This window comes from Octopus sinensis, linkage group LG15 (genome assembly GCF_006345805.1).
Source record: "Octopus sinensis linkage group LG15, ASM634580v1, whole genome shotgun sequence".
NCBI classification, from domain to species: domain Eukaryota; kingdom Metazoa; phylum Mollusca; class Cephalopoda; order Octopoda; family Octopodidae; genus Octopus; species Octopus sinensis.
This window is the reverse complement of record NC_043011.1, coordinates 13,852,633-13,873,250: the sequence shown is the minus strand read 5'-3', so window position 1 is coordinate 13,873,250 and position 20,618 is coordinate 13,852,633. Positions and strand designations below refer to the sequence as shown.

At 37.1% G+C, this 20,618-nt stretch overlaps 1 protein-coding gene across 3 annotated transcripts; it reads left to right on the top strand.

Annotated features, from left to right (window-relative positions):
- The first annotated feature begins 1,059 nt into the window (after nucleotides 1-1,059).
- On the top strand, nucleotides 1,060-20,560 carry LOC115219850 (mini-chromosome maintenance complex-binding protein). Of its 3 annotated transcripts, none has more exons than XM_029790139.2 (15): nucleotides 1,060-1,218; nucleotides 4,874-4,953; nucleotides 6,577-6,759; nucleotides 9,501-9,599; nucleotides 10,445-10,616; nucleotides 10,718-10,794; nucleotides 13,513-13,610; nucleotides 14,135-14,292; nucleotides 15,923-16,046; nucleotides 17,520-17,637; nucleotides 18,395-18,560; nucleotides 18,651-18,784; nucleotides 19,401-19,565; nucleotides 19,838-19,926; nucleotides 20,404-20,560. In XM_029790139.2, exons 1-15 carry the CDS (start codon nucleotides 1,161-1,163, stop codon nucleotides 20,525-20,527), a joined length of 1,845 nt encoding a protein of 614 aa, XP_029645999.1. In that variant the 5' UTR covers nucleotides 1,060-1,160; the 3' UTR covers nucleotides 20,528-20,560. The 3 variants fall into 3 exon arrangements, with proteins under 3 accessions (XP_029645999.1, XP_036365395.1, XP_036365397.1); XM_036509502.1 differs by having other exon boundaries at nucleotides 19,838-19,958; nucleotides 20,354-20,488; XM_036509504.1 differs by lacking the exons at nucleotides 19,401-19,565; nucleotides 19,838-19,926; nucleotides 20,404-20,560 and adding an exon at nucleotides 19,063-19,217 and having other exon boundaries at nucleotides 18,651-18,846.
- The last annotated feature ends 58 nt before the right edge of the window (nucleotides 20,561-20,618 follow it).

Genomic DNA, 20,618 nt, shown 5'->3' with positions numbered 1-20,618 from the left:
TTTTCTGCATGGAACAACTCCAAGATTGTCTGTCCAACGATGCGATAAAAAATGGGGGTGCTGGGTTCTAGCATAGTACAATGTTGAATAAAATGTTTTAGAACCAAGAAACCAACAGCGTGAGGAATCCAAGAAAACGGGAATTTGATGTCTAGAATGAAAAGAATCTTGGAAGGCCAATGAACAGGAGGAACTGAAAAATGGTAGGTGTGATTAGAAGATCTGGTCTAGATATATGAAGATGAGTTTGGTCGGAGTGTTACAACCGAAGTTGTCAGCTTCATAGATCTGAAGAAGAGTGTGGTGTGCATGTTCCAGAAATCAATATTTTGTAATTTCCTCTTAGGTTCTGGAGATAAAATTCTGCCGAGTTTAACTTTGGCTTTATTGATCTCCTACACGGAGATAATAAAATAAGCAACGATTGTTTAGCCCACGGTTAGCTCTGATTGAGTAGACCTATGATCAGACACATTCTAGTCCTGACCATTTATTTATTTTTACAACCTCAAACATTTAGAACTGCTGGATCTTTTTGGCTTGAACGGCAGTTTTTTCTAGTGGTGTCATATGAAATTGTCACCCATAATTATGACCCTAGTATCGATCTATTGCATTTCAATCTGTTTTACGGTTAGGGGTGGGGGGAAGGGTATCTTTTTTTTTCTTCAGAAATGTAAATAAACCTAAACTGTTTCTTAAACGAGGGACATATCCATACAGCACAGAATGTTTTCACTTCAATAGACGTCATTGATTGGTTGAAATTGCAGAAATTGAAGGAAAAAAACAACAAATATCTTACAAACTATAGAATTTTCTCAATAAAGCCAAGAGAAAAAGATGTTTTATAAACACATTCTACCAGTATACGAAGTTTAAAAGTGTTTAGTTATGTGGAAATTATTTTTAAAAACTGCCGTTCAAACCGAAAAGATCCGAACTGCTTTATCCAATCATCGTCTCATTTGTAAACTTATAGTTCGAAGCCAATATTGAAAATTAAATCCTCTTTCACAAGTTTGACAAATAAAAAATACGAAAGTGTGGCTGAAGAGAAAGAAACCACGTGCAACAGCAAGTATTACAGAATATTTCCCGCCATTCTTGAGCTGTAAACAAGGTGGATCTCGAAGAAAACTTTTGTTGTGCCTACCATCATGCCTGGATTGTTCGATTACGTTAACCAACCACTTCAAATAATACAAAAATTGTTCGGTAAGTAACAGCTTGTTTTATTTACAGGTGGTGTTATGGAAAATCGGACTAAATATTTTCATAGTATTTCTTATAGTAAAAGTTTAAGAAAATCGAGAATTGAAGTGATGAAATATACATAGTTCATAAGTGTCAACACACGAAACTCTCGGCCCTTGAGTCAATCTGTTGCTTCTACTAAATATTAATAATAAAAATATACGGCGAAAGTAAAGAATACGTACACCCGGTGGTTGGGGTTAGGGTTTTTGTCACGCCGAAAACGGGTGGTGTACGTATTCTTTACCTCCGCCGAAAATAGAACTCAAAATATGATGAGTATAAGTATATTTGGCAGAGGTAAAGACAATGGACCGCACACCCTTTGGGATGTTTTCTTATTTTTCTTTTTTTTTTTACAGGAACCCACTATATCGAGTGCGGAGATTCCGAATCTGCAAAAAGAAAAAAAAAAATCTGCATTTCAAAATTTAAATCCCCCCCCCTCCACAATTTCCAAAATGTTCACTTCAATATACATGTATGTATTTGTGTGTTTGACCACCCAACCCCGCTACAACCGATGTTGGTATGTTTACGTCTCCGTAATCGAGTGGTTCGGCAAAGGAGACCGATAGAATAAGTGTCCTGTGGTTGGTTTGTTCGACTGAAGGCGGGGCTCCAGCATGGCCGCTGTCAAATGACTGAAACAAATAAAGGAATAATTTACTCCCAAAATGAGACTTCGTCCATGTCTATCCACGTGCATTTATGTGCAGGTGCGTGTGTGGGGGGTTAACTCGAAAAGACCCCAGTACATAATTTTAAAGTCTGGTATTTTATTCTGCCTTTTGCCGAACTGCTAATTTTATGAGAACGTAAACAAACCGACACCATTTGTTGGGGATCTGGGAGGGCAAACAAATACACACACATATATATATGCAAGGTAGTGCTGAAAAGTTCCTGGCTTTCAGAGTATTGCAAAAGTCCTGGTTGGAAGCCCAATCTTTTGAGTTGTTTTGCAGGGCTTAGAAAAACTGAAGGACCACTACAATAAGTGTGTGTGAATCTGAGAGGGGAATATGGTGAATGAAATCATAATTAACTGTTTCTTCTGTATTCTCTTTTACTCCGTGCCAGGAACTTTTTAGCACCTGCTCCTATCACATGCTTCGTCACAGTTTCTGTTCACGAAATCTATTCTAGATCTGCCCTCTCACACCTACCACCCTCTAATTTCACTCTGCATATAAAAAATCACGTTATCAAAATTTCAAAGCTGTGAGATACTCTTACTCTTTTACTTGTTTCAGTCATTTGACTGCAGCCATGCTGGAGCACCGCCTTTAGTCGAGCAAATCGACCCCCGGGACTTATTCTTTTGTAAGCCCAGTACTTATTCTATCGGTCTCTTTTGCCGAACTGCTAAGTTACGGGGATGTAAACACACCAGCATCAGTTGTCAAGCAATGCTAGGGGGACAAACATATACACACACATACATATATATATATATATATATATACGACGGGCTTCTTTCAGTTTCCGTCTACCAAATCCACTCACAAGGCTTTGGTCGGCCCGAGGCTATAGAAGACGCCCAAGATGCCACGCAGTGGGACTGAACCCGGAACCATGTGGTTGGTTAGCAAGCTACTTACCACACAGCCACTCCTGCATGATAATGCATGATTAATTTAAAACAGAGTGAAAAAATAAGCATTCCATTTGACAAAGTAACTTGGATACTGAAGGGTTAAACCAAATGATAAGCATTTACACATTTTGTGATCATTCAAAACTAGAGGTGGTTGGTACGACTTTGCTTGACTTTGGAGTGTCAAAACACTACTTCGGCTTTATTGTTAATAGCGCAAACACTCTGAAAGATACATCATATTGCTATTTTTCCAATTATTTACTTCTGAAATTTCAGTACCTTTTGGTACCTGGCTCTATCATAAAAACTTCCCATTTTAAAATGATCTAAATTAAAGTCTTGCGTCTAAATTGCATGCTAATTTATGTTCCCAACTTAAGTTTAATAATGACAAATTATTGTAATAAATTCTTCATTCATCATCATCATCATCGTTTAATGTCCGCTTTCCATGCTAGCATGGGTTGGACGAATGACCGAGAGCTGGCGAACCAGATAGCTGCACCAGGCTCCAATCTTGATCTGGCAGAATTTCTACAGCTGGATGCCCTTCCTAACGCCAGCCACTCCGAGAGTGTAGTGGGTGCTTTTTACGTGCCACCGGCATGGGGGCCAATCAGGCGGTACTGGCAATGACCTCGCTCGAATCTTTTTACACGTGCCACCGGCACAGGAGCCAGTGTAGCAACGTTTGTAATGATTATTTTCAAAATTAATGTATTTCAGATGACAAAAGGGTTAAAAATAAAATTTGCTTAGTGCATGCAGTCCCAGTATACATAAAATAGGAGACTGAAAATGAACTTCACAATCGTCAAGTAATGAGAATTATAACTGTATGATGATGTCAACAGTGCTCTGCTCCAAATGCTTGCTATAGAGTATGTTTTGCTAAACTCACCTGAACCGTTTAGCATTTAAAATTACTCCATCAAATTTAATGCTTATTTATTTATGCTTTTGAAGTAATCATGCATTGCAGCTTAAAGATTTCCTTGATGAGGTGGTTGTGTATATTTTAGAATGACATTCTTCTTCTTCTTACAGCATTCACCCGGGGTGGGTTGAGCTGGCTTCATTCATCCTCAATGCTGCATCTCTCACAAACGCCGATCAGACCTGGCGATTTGAGGCTAACGACCACGTGATCCCTAACCACTCCTTATTCCAGCGGTGAACGCCGTAGACATGGGGGCCCAGGTTGGGTTCCAGATCGGCCTTGACTGTTATCAGCCAGGTTTTTCGTTGTCCACCACATTGCTTTCGCCAACCCTGAAGGGGAGCTGGGGCAATTGCTTCGTAGATGAATTCTCCTGGTTGACGACGGAGGGCATGATCCAACCAACGCAGACGTCTCGTTAGGATGACATTGTAGGATGTAAGAGGCCAGATTTGGTCAGTTTGAACAAAAAAACATGTAAAATATTTGGGCCAGATATAGCCAGTTACAATGCTAAAGGACTGACTGAATGGTTAATCGACTTAAGTGAAGTTGCAAAGGAAGTGTTGTATAGCTATAACTTGAAGATATTTAAAAAGAATGAGTAAACAGCCATTTCATAAATATCTATCCTTCCACAAGCTAACCACCTCTGTCTTACAAGCCATATCCAAATAATCATCATCATCATCATCGGTTAATGTCCGTTTTCCATGCTAGCATGGGTTGGACGGTTCGACTGGGGTCTGGGAAGCCAGGAGGCTGCACCAGGCCCAGTCTGATCTGGCAGTGTTTCTACAGCTGGATGCCCTTCCTAACGCCAACCACTCCGTGAGTGTAGTGGGTGCTTTTTACGTGCCAGTGGCACAGGCGCCAGGCGAGGCTGACGACGGCCACGATCGATTGGTGCTTTTTACGTGCGACCGGCACGGAGGCCAGCCGGGGCGGCGCTGGCGACGGCCATGTTTGGATCATTATACATTTGTCTCTTCAACTCTTGCATGAAAAGTTATTTACTTATAAATTTTGAATGCTTTTTTTTTTTTACCTATTATTTCCCAAAATACTTTCAGATCAACAAAGTTCATTGAAACCAGAATCAGTTTCAGACTATTTTAGGAAAGAACTAGAAAAGCCATCACTTGCAGCACAAGTAAGTTTCTTCTTTCATTCTTTCTAGTGTTTTATGGATTTATTCTTTAAATTTCCTGAGTCACGGAAGGATTATTGCTGGAGATTATATTTTCTAATTAACCCTTTCATTATTGTATTTATTTTGAGATGCCCTATGTTTCTTTCAATTACTTTAAATATAACAAAGAATTTAGTAAAATAACTTAGTTATCATTAAGCTAGTGTTAGGAACATAAACTGAGACTAAGGTTTGGTGGAAGATTTTAATTCAAAACTTATGAAAACAAGACATTTTACCACAGAGCCAGAGCAGGTTTTGGCCAGGTTGGTAACGAAAGGGTTAATCATTGAGTAGAGAAGGAAGAATATTTATGGTTGTGTGGTAAGAATTTTAGCTTTCCAACCACTTGATCCCACGTTCAGTCCCACTGGTTGGCACCTTGGATAAGTGTCTTCTATTATAGTCGCAGCCCAACTAAAGCCTTATGAGTGGATTTGGTTGGCAGAAATTGAAAAGAAGCCCATCATGTGTATGTATTACTGTCTCCTTGCGTGAGCATCATGTGTTGTAAGCGAGAGTCACCATCATACAAGTGGTGTCCTTCATTTCTGGTCTTTCATGAAAACATGTCTGGTTAATGGAGAACATAATCTCTTACATGGTAACCCGTGAGGTTAGGTGTCAAGAAGAACATTCAGCCACTGAAAATCTGCCTCAGCTAATTCTGTCCCACCTGTGCGAGCATGATTATAGGTTGGCAAGGTTGATGGAATTGATGTTTTGGCTGTGTTATATTAGAATTATCAGAGATTGTATGGCTTCACACATCTTTGGGTTTTTCCAATATAGTAGACCCACGAATGTTCATAACTGTAAACAGTTCTCTTTTTAAATAGGATCTTGAAACAATATTAAATTAATTTTTTGATAACAACATACCTGAAAACTACCTATAGATCTATGATACAAAACTTAAATTTCTCATCTTCATGTTTATATTAAAATTTTCCATCATGTATTTATGTACAGTTCTTTTGTTGATTATTCAGAAAAAATTAATTGAAACATATTACATTAGAAATTATCATCCAACATTTGATATCCATTTTCCATGCATAGGATGGCTTCACAGGAACTGGCAAGGCCAGAGGCCACACTATGTTCCAGAGTCTGTTTTGGTTTGGTTTCTACAGCTAGACACCCTTCCTAATGCCAACCACTTTAAAGAGTGTACCGGTTGCTTTTTACATGGCACCAGCACCTACTGATGAAAGCCAAACGTTTCCCTACATTATGAGATGTAGTTGTGTTTCCTCAAGTGTTATGTAAATATTGTCAAGAGCATCCTCTCTGTCTGTCGTGGCCTGAATTTAGTAGCAGTCACTGAGTTTATCAGGGTGTGTTGTTGCTGAAGGAATATTGGTAAATGTCCAACTGTACTCCTTCTTATTGACTCTAATTTGTTTCAATTACATATATGTACACACAATGGGTTTCTTTCAATTTCTGTCTACTAAATCCACTCACAAGGCTTTGGTTAGGCCAAGGTGCCATGTGGTTGGGAAGCAAGCTTCTTTCCACACTTGCACCTATAAAATTTCTTTGTACAATGTGAACATGGGATGTTTTGTTTTTTCTTAGGTGAAATCTGTCAACTCCACAGCACTTCACGACCTGATTCCCAACTCTTTAGTGCGTTATCGATGTATGGTTCAAGATATGTTTGATCCCGAATTTTACATGGGGACATACAAAATAAAGGACTCCTGCACAAAACAAACATTTGTTAAGTGTGGAATGTATCGTGATGTGGCAGAATGCAAGGTGAGTTTTAAAAAGATTTTCTTTTGTTCAATCAGCAGAGACAATTTATAATGTATTTATTGCCTAATATCATTATGTATAATTGCATGAAAGCCCCCACTTCTGAAGTTTTGGGCAATATGTTGAATAAGTTAGCACATTACACAACTTGATTTGAGTTCAAATCCTTCCAAGGTTATCTTTGCTTTTCGTCCCTCCGGGGTCAATAAAATAAAGTACCAGTCAAATACCGAGGCTGTTGGTATCAAGTAACCCCCCTCCCCTCAAAATTGCAGGCCTTGTTCATCATTATCATCATTATACATCTGTTTTCCATGCTGGTATGGGTTGGGTGGTTTGATCGGAGCTGGTAAGGCAGGAGCTGCACCAGGCTCTATTGTCTGTTTTGACATGGTTCCTATGGCTGGATGCCCTTCCTAATGCCAACCACTCCACAGAGTGTACTGGGTGTTTTTATGCAAAACCAGCACTGGTATCAATTCTGCTGTGTCGGACAAGTCTTCTTGTGCTAAATATCTCGGTCCTTTGTCATTTCCTCTGTTAGAAACAGCTATTATGGAGCTTAACCCTTTAGTGTTCAGATTGCTCCGTTAAATGTAATACTTTTTCACTCAAATTGTTTTTAATTAATCATGCATTATCTTATAGCTTTGAGGTTTCAATGATGTGATAGTTTATTTTTAGAATGTCAATGTAGATTATGTGTGAGAGACCAGATCTGACCAGCTTGAACATAAAGCATGTAGAATATCTGGGCCAGATATGGCCAGTTTAAACACTAAAGGGTTAAGTCACTATTGAGTGTAGTGCTTGCTAAAGATGTTTTGCAAAACCCATATTGTAGATTCATGAAGCCTATATCACAAGAGAATATTTTAATGTGCCACAAAGAAACCTTTTGAGCTAAACTATTCTGCTAGTGTCATTCCTCTGTTCAAAACATGTGACCGCATGTCACCTGTCAACTATCGTCCAGTCAGTCTTACTAGCTGTATTGCGAGAAACACTCTGCAACATCTGGAATTCTCACAGAGTTATTCAGCCCTCGCAATTTGGATTTATCCCTATCTCCAGCTGCTGTGGTCAACTTATCGAGTTTCTCGAAGACGTCACCCGGGTCACTGATGGCGGCTTAAGGGTAGATGTTGTTTACCTTGACTTTACTAAAGCTTTTAATTCTGTGCCATACAAAAGACTTATGGCAAAACTCTCGGCAATGGGTGTGAAAGATGATCTTTTTAACTGGTTGGAGTCCTTCATTCTCAACTGAAAAAAGGTAGTCATGGTTCTAGGACAGCATTCTTCGCCTTATGAGATGTCATCTGATGTACTGCAAGGATCTGTTCTTTGTCCCCTTTTGTTTGTTGCATACATTAATGACATAGATGCTAACTTAAAGAATGCCATAGTGCTGAAATATGCAGATGACATCAAGCTGTACCTTGAGATAAAAAGGACAGATCCTGAACACTATAGATCTTTCCTGCAATTAGACCTGGACACAATGCAACAATGGATTACAAGCTGGCTGTGGACAAGTGCACCACCATACATTTTGGAAGGAAAAACCCAGCATCCACATACTCTCTCCACAACACTAATATCAAGAAGTTTTCTTGTGAACGTGACCTGAGCATTACTCTCAGCAGCAATTTGCGCTGGACAAAGCACATCTCTAAAACTGTCAAGAAGGCCCAGGGTGTCTTGGCATCACTCTGCAAGACCTTTGTCAGCCACTCTCCAGCTATCTATTTATGGCTGTATATGGTTTTGGTGTGGCCACACTTGGAATTTGCATCACCAGTCTGGAACCCTTATCTTGCTCAGGACATTGACCTGGAAACTGTTCAGAGGCGTGCAACCAAGCGAACACCCTCCATACTCTGAATGCCTTGCTTCCTTGGGCTTAGATACATTGGAGTTCTGACACAAAATTATTAAACTACTGTGCCAACAACTACCTTGTGCATCTTTTTGAGCTCCATGTGCCTAACATGTGGGCACGTCTACAAAGAAAACAGCACAGCTCCCATGACTTTCGGTAACATTTTTTCATACTCAGAGTTGCTGAAGCATGGAACAAACTACCTGCATCAGTTGTTAGTTGCTGAGACATTGCAGCCTTTAAAACTGCCATGCTTCCTGAAATTCACCAACACTACACCTGATATCCCGCCCCATACGCATGCACACATGTGTATCATGACTCATACACTGTTAACTTTCCTGACTTTTGTACATAATTCTATGCACTGTACATGCACCTTTGATGAGTTGTAGTGCACCTGAACACTATACATAATAACTTCATTATAATTATTATTATATCTCTATATATATAAACAGCAAAATGTCTGTGTGTGTGTTCTTTATACAAATCCACAATTTTTCAGTTTGAGGCTCGCACTTTCTATGGTCATTGAAAACCATCCAAGGGTGGTCGTGCACATCTTTACATTTCCCCAGTCACCCCACAAAGCCATTAAAAAAACAATAGAAGTGACTTTTTTGTGAATTTTCTATTCAAAACCCAATCAATATGCCCAAAACTTGATATGCCAATTGAATGCCAGCTAGCTGTATGTGATTGGTCAGAGATTTGGACAGTACTCACATGTATGTGCGCACGCACGCAGCTGTATATGCATGCACTAGCACTATGACCCGGCGTTGCCAGGTCATCGTGCTAGTTATTAAAATATTTGATAGAAACTTTTATATATGTTATATTTTTGTTTTAGCCCGAAGAAATTATAACTGATAGTAATCAAATTGTGATGCTTGACCGGCAAACCCTTTACTGTATTCCAATTCCAGCCGAGACACAATGGGTGAAAAAAATATCCTTTACCATTGATCTACGATTTTATGACCTAAATAACTTTTTCTGATTATTCTATAAATTCTATTCTTTGTAGTAAAAGTCTTTAATATCTGTCCTACCAGAATAGAAGTGAATGTTCTTTTAATCTAATTTGGTTCTGTAAAAGACAGGTTTAACCTAATACAGGTTCTGCTATTTATTAAAATGTTTCTGTTATATAGCTTAATGCTGGAGGTTTGTAAATCTACGTAGTTTTTCGAACAACACAAATAACAAAATATGCACTTTCGATTTCTAAATCGCAAGCCAACAACTTGTTTACATTTATTTTTCTCTAATAAAGTTGTTAGTTCTCAATGACCCCAACCACCAACACCACCGCCACTACTTTGCTATATGACATTGCTTATTTTCATCTTTACAAATTGTCCTTAGTGCTAACCTTATGGTTGGATAGGGTTTCATGTTGACAAGGATGGCTACTGTAAGTTTAGAGATATACTTTGAATAGGACCCCTTTTTACTATCACAGTATTTTGACTTGTGATCAGAACTAATTTCTGAAGTTTAGAATAAAGAACAAAATTCATTACAATTTAAATTTTAAATAAAATATTAGTTTCATTCATTCACCCTAGTAGTAAAACTAATATCTTATTTCCAATTTAAATTGTAAGGAATTTTGTTCCTTGTTCTAAATTTTTTATTTAGAACTAATATCAGAACTATAACCTGACATTTCTGAAAATGGTTCTAAATAAGAAAAATGAAACAAAAACATTGAAAATTATGTCTCAAAGCTTGAGTGATTTTTTTTCTAATTTCCCTGTGTGAAAGCTTTTAGTACTTAACTCTTTCCAAGGATATGCTGAGAAGGAAAACACAGTGTCTTCTGAGCTTAGTGCAAGTGCTAGTGGATCCCTGAAGAGACCCCATGATGATGTGGATGATGCTGAAGATATGGAATGTACAAATACTCATGACACAGAAATGAATCCCGAAGACAAACGCAGCAGACAAAATATCTCTGAAGGTTTTAAACTTTAATTCTTTTTAGAGTCGAATTTGGAAGAACTTTGTTAAATGGTTTCTCTCTGAGTTAATAATGTTTGTTTTTTTTTGTTTTTTTTCCAGGCCAGATATCAACTACTTCTCCACTTGATTTGAACTTTCCTCTTCCAGGTGAGACTGGTCCTGCATGTTTAGTTAAGGTAAAGTTAAATATATTTTAAACATATTTTCCAAAAAAATCATTATCAAGATTAGATTAGTGGGGACATTGTGTTAATCATAGAGCAGAAATGTAACTGTTTCAAGCTTAAGGTTGCTACTGGTTATTTTATAATTATGAAAATACTGGGATTTTAGCAATAACAAAATAAGGATTTGTAATTTTCTTTTTTTTTTTTTTTTTTACTCCCACCCTGCACAAAGTGAGTGTATGTGTGTAAGGAAAAAACATACCAACAGAAAAGTATGATATTAAAATAGATTATCTTTCACATACTCTTTTTAAATCACTGTTGCCCTAATAAAATTCCTTACATGTATGCATAAACACACACATACACTCAGTGTGAGCAATATATGTGTACAGACAGTGAGAGAGAGAGTGGTAAACGTATATAGAAAGGGGAAAGTTTACTGAGTGAAAAATGAAAGAGATAGACAACTAGAGAGATCTTTTCTATTGTCACAGATGTTGAAATAATTTTCAAATTTTGTATATTGATGTACTTTTTCATGCTGAATTCGATTTTGTGATTCATTTATTCCAGAAAAGTTTTAAAAAAATGGTAGAGAAGTTTAGCCCTTTAGTATTCAGATTACTCTGTTACATGTAATATTTTTTTTACTCAAATTGTTTTGAATTAATTCTGCATTGTCTCATAGCTTTGAGGTTTCAATGATGTGATTGTTTATTTTTAGAATGTCAATGTAGGTCAGGTGCGAGAGGCTAGATATTGCCAGTTTGAATATAAAACATGTAGAATATTTGGGCCGGTTTAAACACTAATGGGTTAAAGTTTGATATTTTACCCAATCTGAGAACAGAATTTGGAAGCTAGCATTTTTTGTGTGATAGCTATCAATCATAAAATGGAAGTAAACATTATAACACAAGTTTTAAACAAAATGAAAGCAATTATGTAATGAAAAAAGAGAGATGGGGACAGAATGTGTGAGAAATAAAACACCTTACTTCCCTGGGGCATGGACACATTGAAACTCCGACGTCTGGCAACTGACTTGGCAGACGCCCATAAAATTATTAACCATCTTACTAACAATAACTCTGAGCACCTTTTCAAACTCCACCTGTCTAACACCCGTGGACATGTATATAAAGTCAGAAAACAGCACAGCTCCCATGACTTTCGGAAACATTTTTTCACGCTAAGAGTTGCTGAAGCATGGAACAGACTGCTGGCATCAGTTGTTAGTTGTCGGAGCACTGCATCTTTCAAAACTTCCATGCTTCCTGATATTTTCCAACACTACACCTGATTTTCTCCCCTCCATACACACACAAGCATGTATCTGACTCATACACTGTTCGCTTTCCAGACATTTGTACATTACTGCATATGCTTTATATGCACTTTTTGACAAGTTGTGGTGCACCTGAGCACTGTATACAATAATTTCATTATTATTATTTTATATACAAAAAGAGTGATAAAGAATGTGGTAAATATATAGAGAGGGGGAAAGCATAAAAGAGAGAAAACGTGATGATATATAGAGAGTGGGAGATTTGTCAATCTAAAAGTTAAGTTATTTCTCACAGAAAATTATGTTTTGATTATTATTTACGGACAACTTCTTTGGGACACAGATTTAGAAAATCAAAATTCATTTTTTTTGAGGATGTACCATTTCAGGGCCTTTAGGGGCTAAACGCATATATACATAACCACATACCCTCACATTTATATAGTAGATGTTTTGTTGAATATCTTCAATTACTTGGTATGTACATGCACACACACATGCACATACATATATAATTGTGTATACTCTTTTACTTGTTTCAGTCATTTGAATGCGGCCATGCTGGAGCACCGCCTTTAGTCGAGCAAATCGACCCCAGGACTTATTCTTTGTAAGCCCAGTACTTATTTTATCGGTCTCTTTTGCCGAACCGCTAAGTGACGGGGACATAAACACACCAGCATCGGTTGTCAAGCAATGCTAGGAGGACAAACACAGAAACACACATACACACACACATATATATATATATACATATATACAACGGGCTTCTTTCAGTTTCCGTCTACCAAATCCACTCACAAGGCTTTGGTCGGCCCGAGGCTATAGTAGAAGACACTTGCCCAAGGTGCCACGCAGTGGGACTGAACCCGGAACCATGTGCTTGGTTAGCAAGCTACTTACCACACAGCCACTCCTGCGCCTATAAATAAATTTAGCACAAGGAACAAAATTCCTTACAATTTAAATTGGAAATAAGATATTAGTTTTACTACTAGGGTGAATGAATGAAATTAGTATTTTATTTAAAATTTAAATTGTAATGAATTTTGTTCTTTATTCTAAACTTTTTGATTTATTTACATAATAATATAAATCTAATTATACTATTATATAAGTCCCTGCCTTCTTTGGTAAATAACATAAAAATTTAACAGAAGACACTAGCTCATAACGATAGTTAAATAAAGACACATATTGAATGGAATAGGATGAGACAATATATGGATTATAAACCACTCAGCAAAATTAACTTTGGGTAAATGTGTGTGTTTGTTGCTTTTTTCCCCTCAAAACATGATGGAGCTTGTTAAATACAATTGGGAGAGATTTGTGTTTTTGTTTTTCGAATGCTGGCAGAATTTGATGCTTGCGACATTTTTGGTTACATTTTCTTTACAACCTAATAAACTAAATATTTGCATTTTTTGTAGATTTATGACAAAATTGAAACCTTGAAAGTAAATGATATGCTTGAAGTGATAGGTATATTATCTATAGACCCTTCCATGGTAGCTGATTCATCAGACTTGTAAGTCGTTTACTCTTTACTCTCTCTTTTACTTGTTTCAGTCATTTGACTGCGGCCATGCTGGAGCACCGCCTTTAGTCGAGCAAATCGACCTCAGGACTTATTCTTTGTAAGCCCAGTACTTATTCTATCGGTCTCTTTTGCCGAACCACTAAGTGACAGGGACATAAACACACCAGCATCGGTTGTCAAGCAATGCTAGGGGGACAAACACACACACACATATATATATATATACATATATACGACGGGCTTCTTTCAGTTTCTGTCTACCAAATCCACTCACAAGGCTTTGGTCGGCCCGAGGCTATAGTAGAAGACACTTGCCCAAGGTGCCACGCAGTGGGACTGAACCCGGAACCATGTGGTTGGTAAACAAGCTACTTACCACACAGCCACTCCTGCGTTTGTTTTTTTTTCTTTTTTACTTGTTGGTTTTTTTTTCTTTTTCCTGTATTTTCCGGCAGAAATTCTTTTGCTTTTCCATAATAGATCTTTCAACTTCTCCTTTGCTGTATTTTTAGCTCAGGTGACATTGAAGAAGGAATGAATTCTACAGCTGTTGAACAACATTTACCACCACCATCTCTGGTTCCACGAATACATGCAGTGATGGTCAACAAAGTGAACCATAACAATCCTTGGCTTACTAATTCTCTTGACAAAGATAGTCAAGAAAAAAGTTTGTATTTCTGTTTACTCTGACTTTCTCTATAAAAACCACTATTAGTGTTTGTTGATCTTGTTAATACTACTAATGTTTGGTTAATCCTATTGTTTATTATCCTCACTGACTAATATTGTTTAGTACCATGCTAATTGGATCATCATCATCATTTAATGTCCGTTTTCCATGTTAGCATAGGTTGGACGGTTCGACCGGGGTCTGGTAAGCCACGGAGGCTGCACCAGGCTCTAGTCTGATTTGGCAATGTTTCTACAGCTGGATGCCCTTCCTAATGCCAACCACTCCGTGAGTGTAGTGGGTGTTTTTTACGTGCAAATGGCCACGATCGGTTGGTGCTTTTACGTGTCACCGACACGGACGCCAGTCAGGCGGCTGTTTAAAATAACAAAAATAGATCAAAGCAGATTAAGTAATCTGTGGTTTACCCTATTATCTACTGCTTCATTAGTAAGAAGACTAGAGTTTGCACTCATATCGTTCTTTCTTCATGATGTTGCTGGACAATTTTAAATCTGTCTTAATTACATCAAACACAACAATTTGCCTATTCCCTGTCTGTCTTTTCAGTCTCCACAGGCCCACCTCATATGAGTAGTACGGGTTTACACCAGCCTCAACAATTGATTAGTAGCTCTTGATTCCCTCTTATTTCTTGACAGTTGAAGAAAAATAAATCCTAAACATGCTAGCTGCTTTTCAGAAAGAAATAGAATCTCTTAATAAGCAACTTGAGAGTTCTTCTGAAATAATTTATATAAACACGAACATAATTTGTAACTTAATATCTTCCTTTTGAGGCTTCAGACACAGAAACACTACTACTCTGAGGAGGAAAGTCTTCTGCTTTCCAATTAATAAGCAGAGTTCATGAAAGTTCACCTCAGTATTTTGGTTGAATTATGAACTGCAGTTTGCCAATAGCTTTGTCTTTTTTTATATATCACATTAATATGCACCTGGTTTTCTGATTTAACCTTTTAGCATTTAAACCGGCCAAAAGTATTCTGCCTGTTTTTTGTTCAAACTGGCCAGATCTGGTCTCTCACACCTGCCCTACAATATCGTTTTAAAAATTAACAGCTACCTCATCAAAATCTCATAACTACAAGATAATGCATGATTAGTTCAAAACAATGTAGATGAAAAAGCATTAATTTTGGAAGAATAATGCAAACACTAAAGGGTTAAAAAGAAAAAAAAAAAATAAATCATCCATTTTACAGTGGTTCATGTTTAGATTAAATCCTTGTCACAATTTTATGTTGAAAACTTTAACTTGTTTCAAACTCCATTTTAATGAAAAGTTACTTCTCCAAGTTATTATAAAAAAAAAAAAAATTAATTAAAATACTTGGTTAGTGTATTTCATGAAATATTTGATTACTAAAGCATTTAATTTGGTCTGATGTTTGGGTCAGTGTTCTTGTCCACATTAAGTGGATTCATTGTTTAATATTATATATTTATATAGTTTTTTGAAATTATTCTGATATATTTTCTCTAAATGTATTTTGTGTATATTACAAATTTATCATTTCCACTCTAATTGCATACAATCCTTTTTGTTAATGTTTATGGTCATCTAATGTTACATGTATTCTATTTAATATTGTTTGTTTTTCAGTTCTTGCAGAAGTTGGAGAAGATCTGAAGACACTCCGAAGACGTCTTTTGGAACTGTTGCAACAGGTGACACTTGGAGACAGTTTGGCTGCAGAATATCTCCTCTGTCATTTAATTTCCTCCATGTATGTATGCCACCACATAAGTCATATTCTCACCTTTATGGAATACTACTTTGACTTGACTTGACTTGAGACAGCATTCACCTAGGGTGGGTTGAGCTGGCTTCATTCATCCTCAATGCTGCATCTCTCACAAATGCTGACCAGACCTGGCGATTTGAGGCTAACGACCGCATGATCTCCAACCACTCCTTATTCCAGCGGCGAACGTCGTGGATATGGGGGCCTAGGTTGGGTTCCAGATCAGCCTTGACTGTCATCAGCCAGGTTTTTTGTTGTCCACCACGTCGCTTTCGCCAACCCTGAAGGGGAGCTGGGGCAATTGCTTCGTAGATGAATTCTCCTGGTTGACAACGGAGGGCATGACCCAGCCAATGCAGACGTCTCGTTAGGATGACTTGTCGGAGGGAGGTGATTCTGCACTGGTGTCGCACCAATTGTTGGAGACAAAGTGATGCCATCAGACACAAAGGATGCGACTTAGACAGGTGATCGAAGGATTCTAGTCGCTTAATATCTTCCACCCACCAAGATATTTATGGAATACTACTCTCCATGACCATATGAAACTTACCTGTGTCATTTAGCTCTTCAATGTTTGTGTCAATGGAACATTTCTCTTTCATTTACTCTGCACATAGTATGCAACCACACTGAATGCGTCTCTCTCATTTACTTCCTTCAGTGTATTGCACTCTCAGTTGCCAGTAGCATGGTGTGTTCTTGAGCAAAACACTTCATTTATTTCACATAACTCTAGTGCTTTACAGGGAGTAGCATGCCAAAGAATACACTCAACATTTCCTCCACATGTCATGAAAGCAACTAAAAGAAGTTGCAGTAGGATTTGGGATCTTTTCGGTTTGAACGGCAGTTTTTTCTAGCGGTGTCATATGAAATTGTAACCCATAATTATGACCTTAGTATCGATCTATTGCATTTCAATCTATTTTAGGGTTAGGGTAGGGGGAAGGGTATCTTTTTTTCTTCACAAATGTAAATAAACCCAATCTGTTTCTTAAACGAGGGACATTTTCATACGGCACAGAATGTTTTCCCCTCAATAGACGTCATTGAATTTGCATTGAAATTGCAGAAAAAAAACAACAAATATCTTACAAACTATAGAATTTTCTCAATAAAGCCAAGAGAAAAAGATGTTTTATAAACACATTCTACCAGTGTTTAGTTATGTGGATATTATTTTTAAAAACTGACGTTCTCGAACCGAAAAGATCCGGGATTTGTACTCCAGCCTCATAAAACCCTTACCAGCAATGACTACCCAAACAGACCCATGGGTTGGAGGGTTGTCGCCTGAGTGGTGCAAAAGCATCATCCACAAAGAGCAGTAGGGAATCACCAACAAACTGTTACAGCACATGTCCCCATACTACTGCAAATGTATGTTATTTTGAATTTTTTTTCTACTCCAAACTTTAGAATATAAAAACCTTGCTTAACTTTAAATTTCAGTTACTTTTCATCCGGCCTTCTTCCTGTTGGTAAACTCTCTTTAAATCTGAGCCGAGTTCCCACATCCCTTGGATATGCCAAACTGCTGCACCAGTTTATTTCTTCCCTTGTTACCAAGGTAATTAGATCACATTAATTAATTGTAATTATTATTTTAAGCCTGCTTTTCCATGCTTGCATGGGTCATTATGGTCTAAAACAGTGGTTTTCAACCAGGGTTCTGCAAGAAGTTACAAAACTGCTAAAATCGGCAGTAATTTTTAATTCTCCTGTGCAGATATGTGTGCATAAGACAATTAAATTATTGCACAGGGGTTCCTCGAGCCAGTGGAATGTTTCCTTGGGGTTCCACTCCAGCAAAAAGGTTGAAAAGCACTGGTCTAAAATCTCATTTGGAGTTTACAGAAAAAAAATTTGCCATGGTGATTTTGGCTCTGTTGTTCAGTTTTAAACTTTTTAATGGTTTGAAATACTTTTATTTGTTTGTCATTTGACTATGTTGGGGTACTGCCTTGAAGTAGTCAAACAAAATCAATCTCAGGACTTATTTTATTAAACCTGGTACTTATTCTATCAGTCTCTTTTGTCAAACTGCTAAGTTATGGAGGCAGAAGCACACCAACACCAGTTGTCAAGTGGTGGTTGGGGACAAACATATGACGGGCTTCTTTCAGTTTCTGTCTACCAAATTCACTCTCAAGGCTTTGGGTCAACTTGAGGCTATAGAAGACAACACTTGCCCAAGGTGCTATGCAGTGGGACCGAAACTGGAACCGTGTGGTAGGGAAGCAAATTTCTTACCGTATAGCCATGCCTGTGTATTCTAGGTTTTAAAATAATTCTTCAAATCTAAACATTTGCAATCTATTTTCCAGTGTTACATGCTGCCGTTGAGCCTGAGTTATCTCAACAGCAAGCTGTTCAGCCCTCAGAAAGACTATTCCAAGAATCGTTTAAAGACAGGTGTATTACAAATGAGCAAACAGACTCATTTCATACTTGATGAAACACAACTAGAAGCTGGGCAGCTCAATGTTGAAGGTAAGTTTTCAAGTTATAGTTGTATTTCATTCCAGTTTTGTCTTATTCTCTGAGTATTTGCTAGAAATCTTTTTTTAATATATTTTTCAGGTCATAAAAACATCAAAGCATTAGAAAATGTTATTCGCTTTCAGAAGATAGAGTATGATTTTGGCTTCTACCAACGAGAATATGAATCTAATATTGAAGTCCTTTGCATTTCTGAAGGAAAATCTATTTTACCTGTAAGTAATCTCTCTGTAGAGGATGCAGACATTAATGATTTTCTCTTTCAATCAGCTGGATTGTTTAACCCTTTCATTACCGTATTTATTTTGAGATGCTCTGTGTTACTTTCAATTAATTTTAAATATAACAAAGAATTTAGTAGAATAGTTTAATCATCATTCAGCTAGTGTTAGGAACATAAATTGTGACTAAGGTTTGGTGGAAGATTTTAACTCAAAACTTATGAAAACAAGACATTTGTACTACAGAGCCAGAGCTGGGTTGGTAACGAAAGGGTTAAGAAGTGTCTTCAGGCTCAATTCTGTTGTGCAGCACCTTGGGCTATTTTGTAACTATCTTTGGCTGCCCCAATACCTTATGAGTGAATTTGATTCAAGGAAATTGTAAGCAGCCTATTGTTGGTATAAGCTACAGTTTTAAAAACCAGTGGGGAAAAAGTTCCCTTAAAATAACATGTAAATAGTGACAGAAAGAGAATCTAAACTTTTGCCTCAAAATCAATTTCAAGCCATTGCCAGCATGGGGTGGTGGTCATTAAAATGAGCATATAAATGTAAGTTGTGTACTGGCCCTGACGCCTATAATTTCTTAATCTTCTGTTCATTTCTTTAGGCAGATGTTCACATTCCACTTGACATTAGCATAAGATATGAAGACTTGGACAGTTATTTTTCTCGTGTGAATAATGAACTGACTCCAAACCTGGTAAAAAAATTCCAAATCTACCTTGGTTTGGTGAAAATGATGGAATATACTCTAAATAAGGAATTTGAACAGGTAAGAAAATGATAATTAACTCTTTAACATTTAAACTGACCAAATCCAACTCAAATGTTCTACAACTAACCTCTCACACCTTAAAAGTAAACAATCACATCATCAAAACCTCTATGTTATAAGATAATGCATGATTAGTCAAAACAATCTGAATAGAAATAAAGCATTGCATTTGACAGAGTAATCTGAACACTAAAAAGTTTACTTTCTTAGACACTTGAGAATAAAAAAAAAAAATTCAAACTAATTTAATTGTTTTTCTATTTCCCTAGTATGTTCAGAATGATTTCATTAGTATGCGAAAAAATGACAGTAAAAGTATTACTGAAGATGGATTACATTCTTTACTTAATCTTACACGGTATGTAACACCTTTGTAGTATTCTTAAAGAAATATTGGGATATTTTCGGTTTGAACAGCAGTTTTTTTCTAGTGGTGTCATATGAAATTGTCACCCATAATTATGACCCTAGTATCAATCTATTGCATTTCAATCTGTTTTAGGGTTGGGGGGAAGGGTATCTTTTTTTCTTTAGAAATGTAAATAAACCCAATCTGTTTTTCAAACGAGGGACATAATGTTGTTTACCTCAATGGACGTCAGCAGTTGGTTGAAATTGCGGAAATTGAAGAAAAAAAACAACAAATATCTTACAAACTATAGAATTTTCTCAATAAAGCCAAGAGAAAAAGATGTTTTATAAACACATTCTACCAGTATACAAAGTTTATTTAAACATTTTTAGTTACCTAGAAATTATGTTAAAAACTGCCGAAAAGATCCGAAATATTGTATGAATGTTTAGACTACTACTAAGTAATTTCTTTTCTTTTCAGACTTCTCACTATGAGTTGGGGCATTCCTGGTCCAACAACAGAAGTGTGGCAACGTGCCAAAGTTCTAGAAACCTCACGCAGAGAACGAGTACAACAGCAAACCCCTACACCTCAACCTCATTAGAAATATTCTTAATAAACACATTTTTGCAATCTATTGTTGAGCTGTTTATATTTAATTACTTAAAACAAGGGTAGAATCTAAAAGAAGAAAA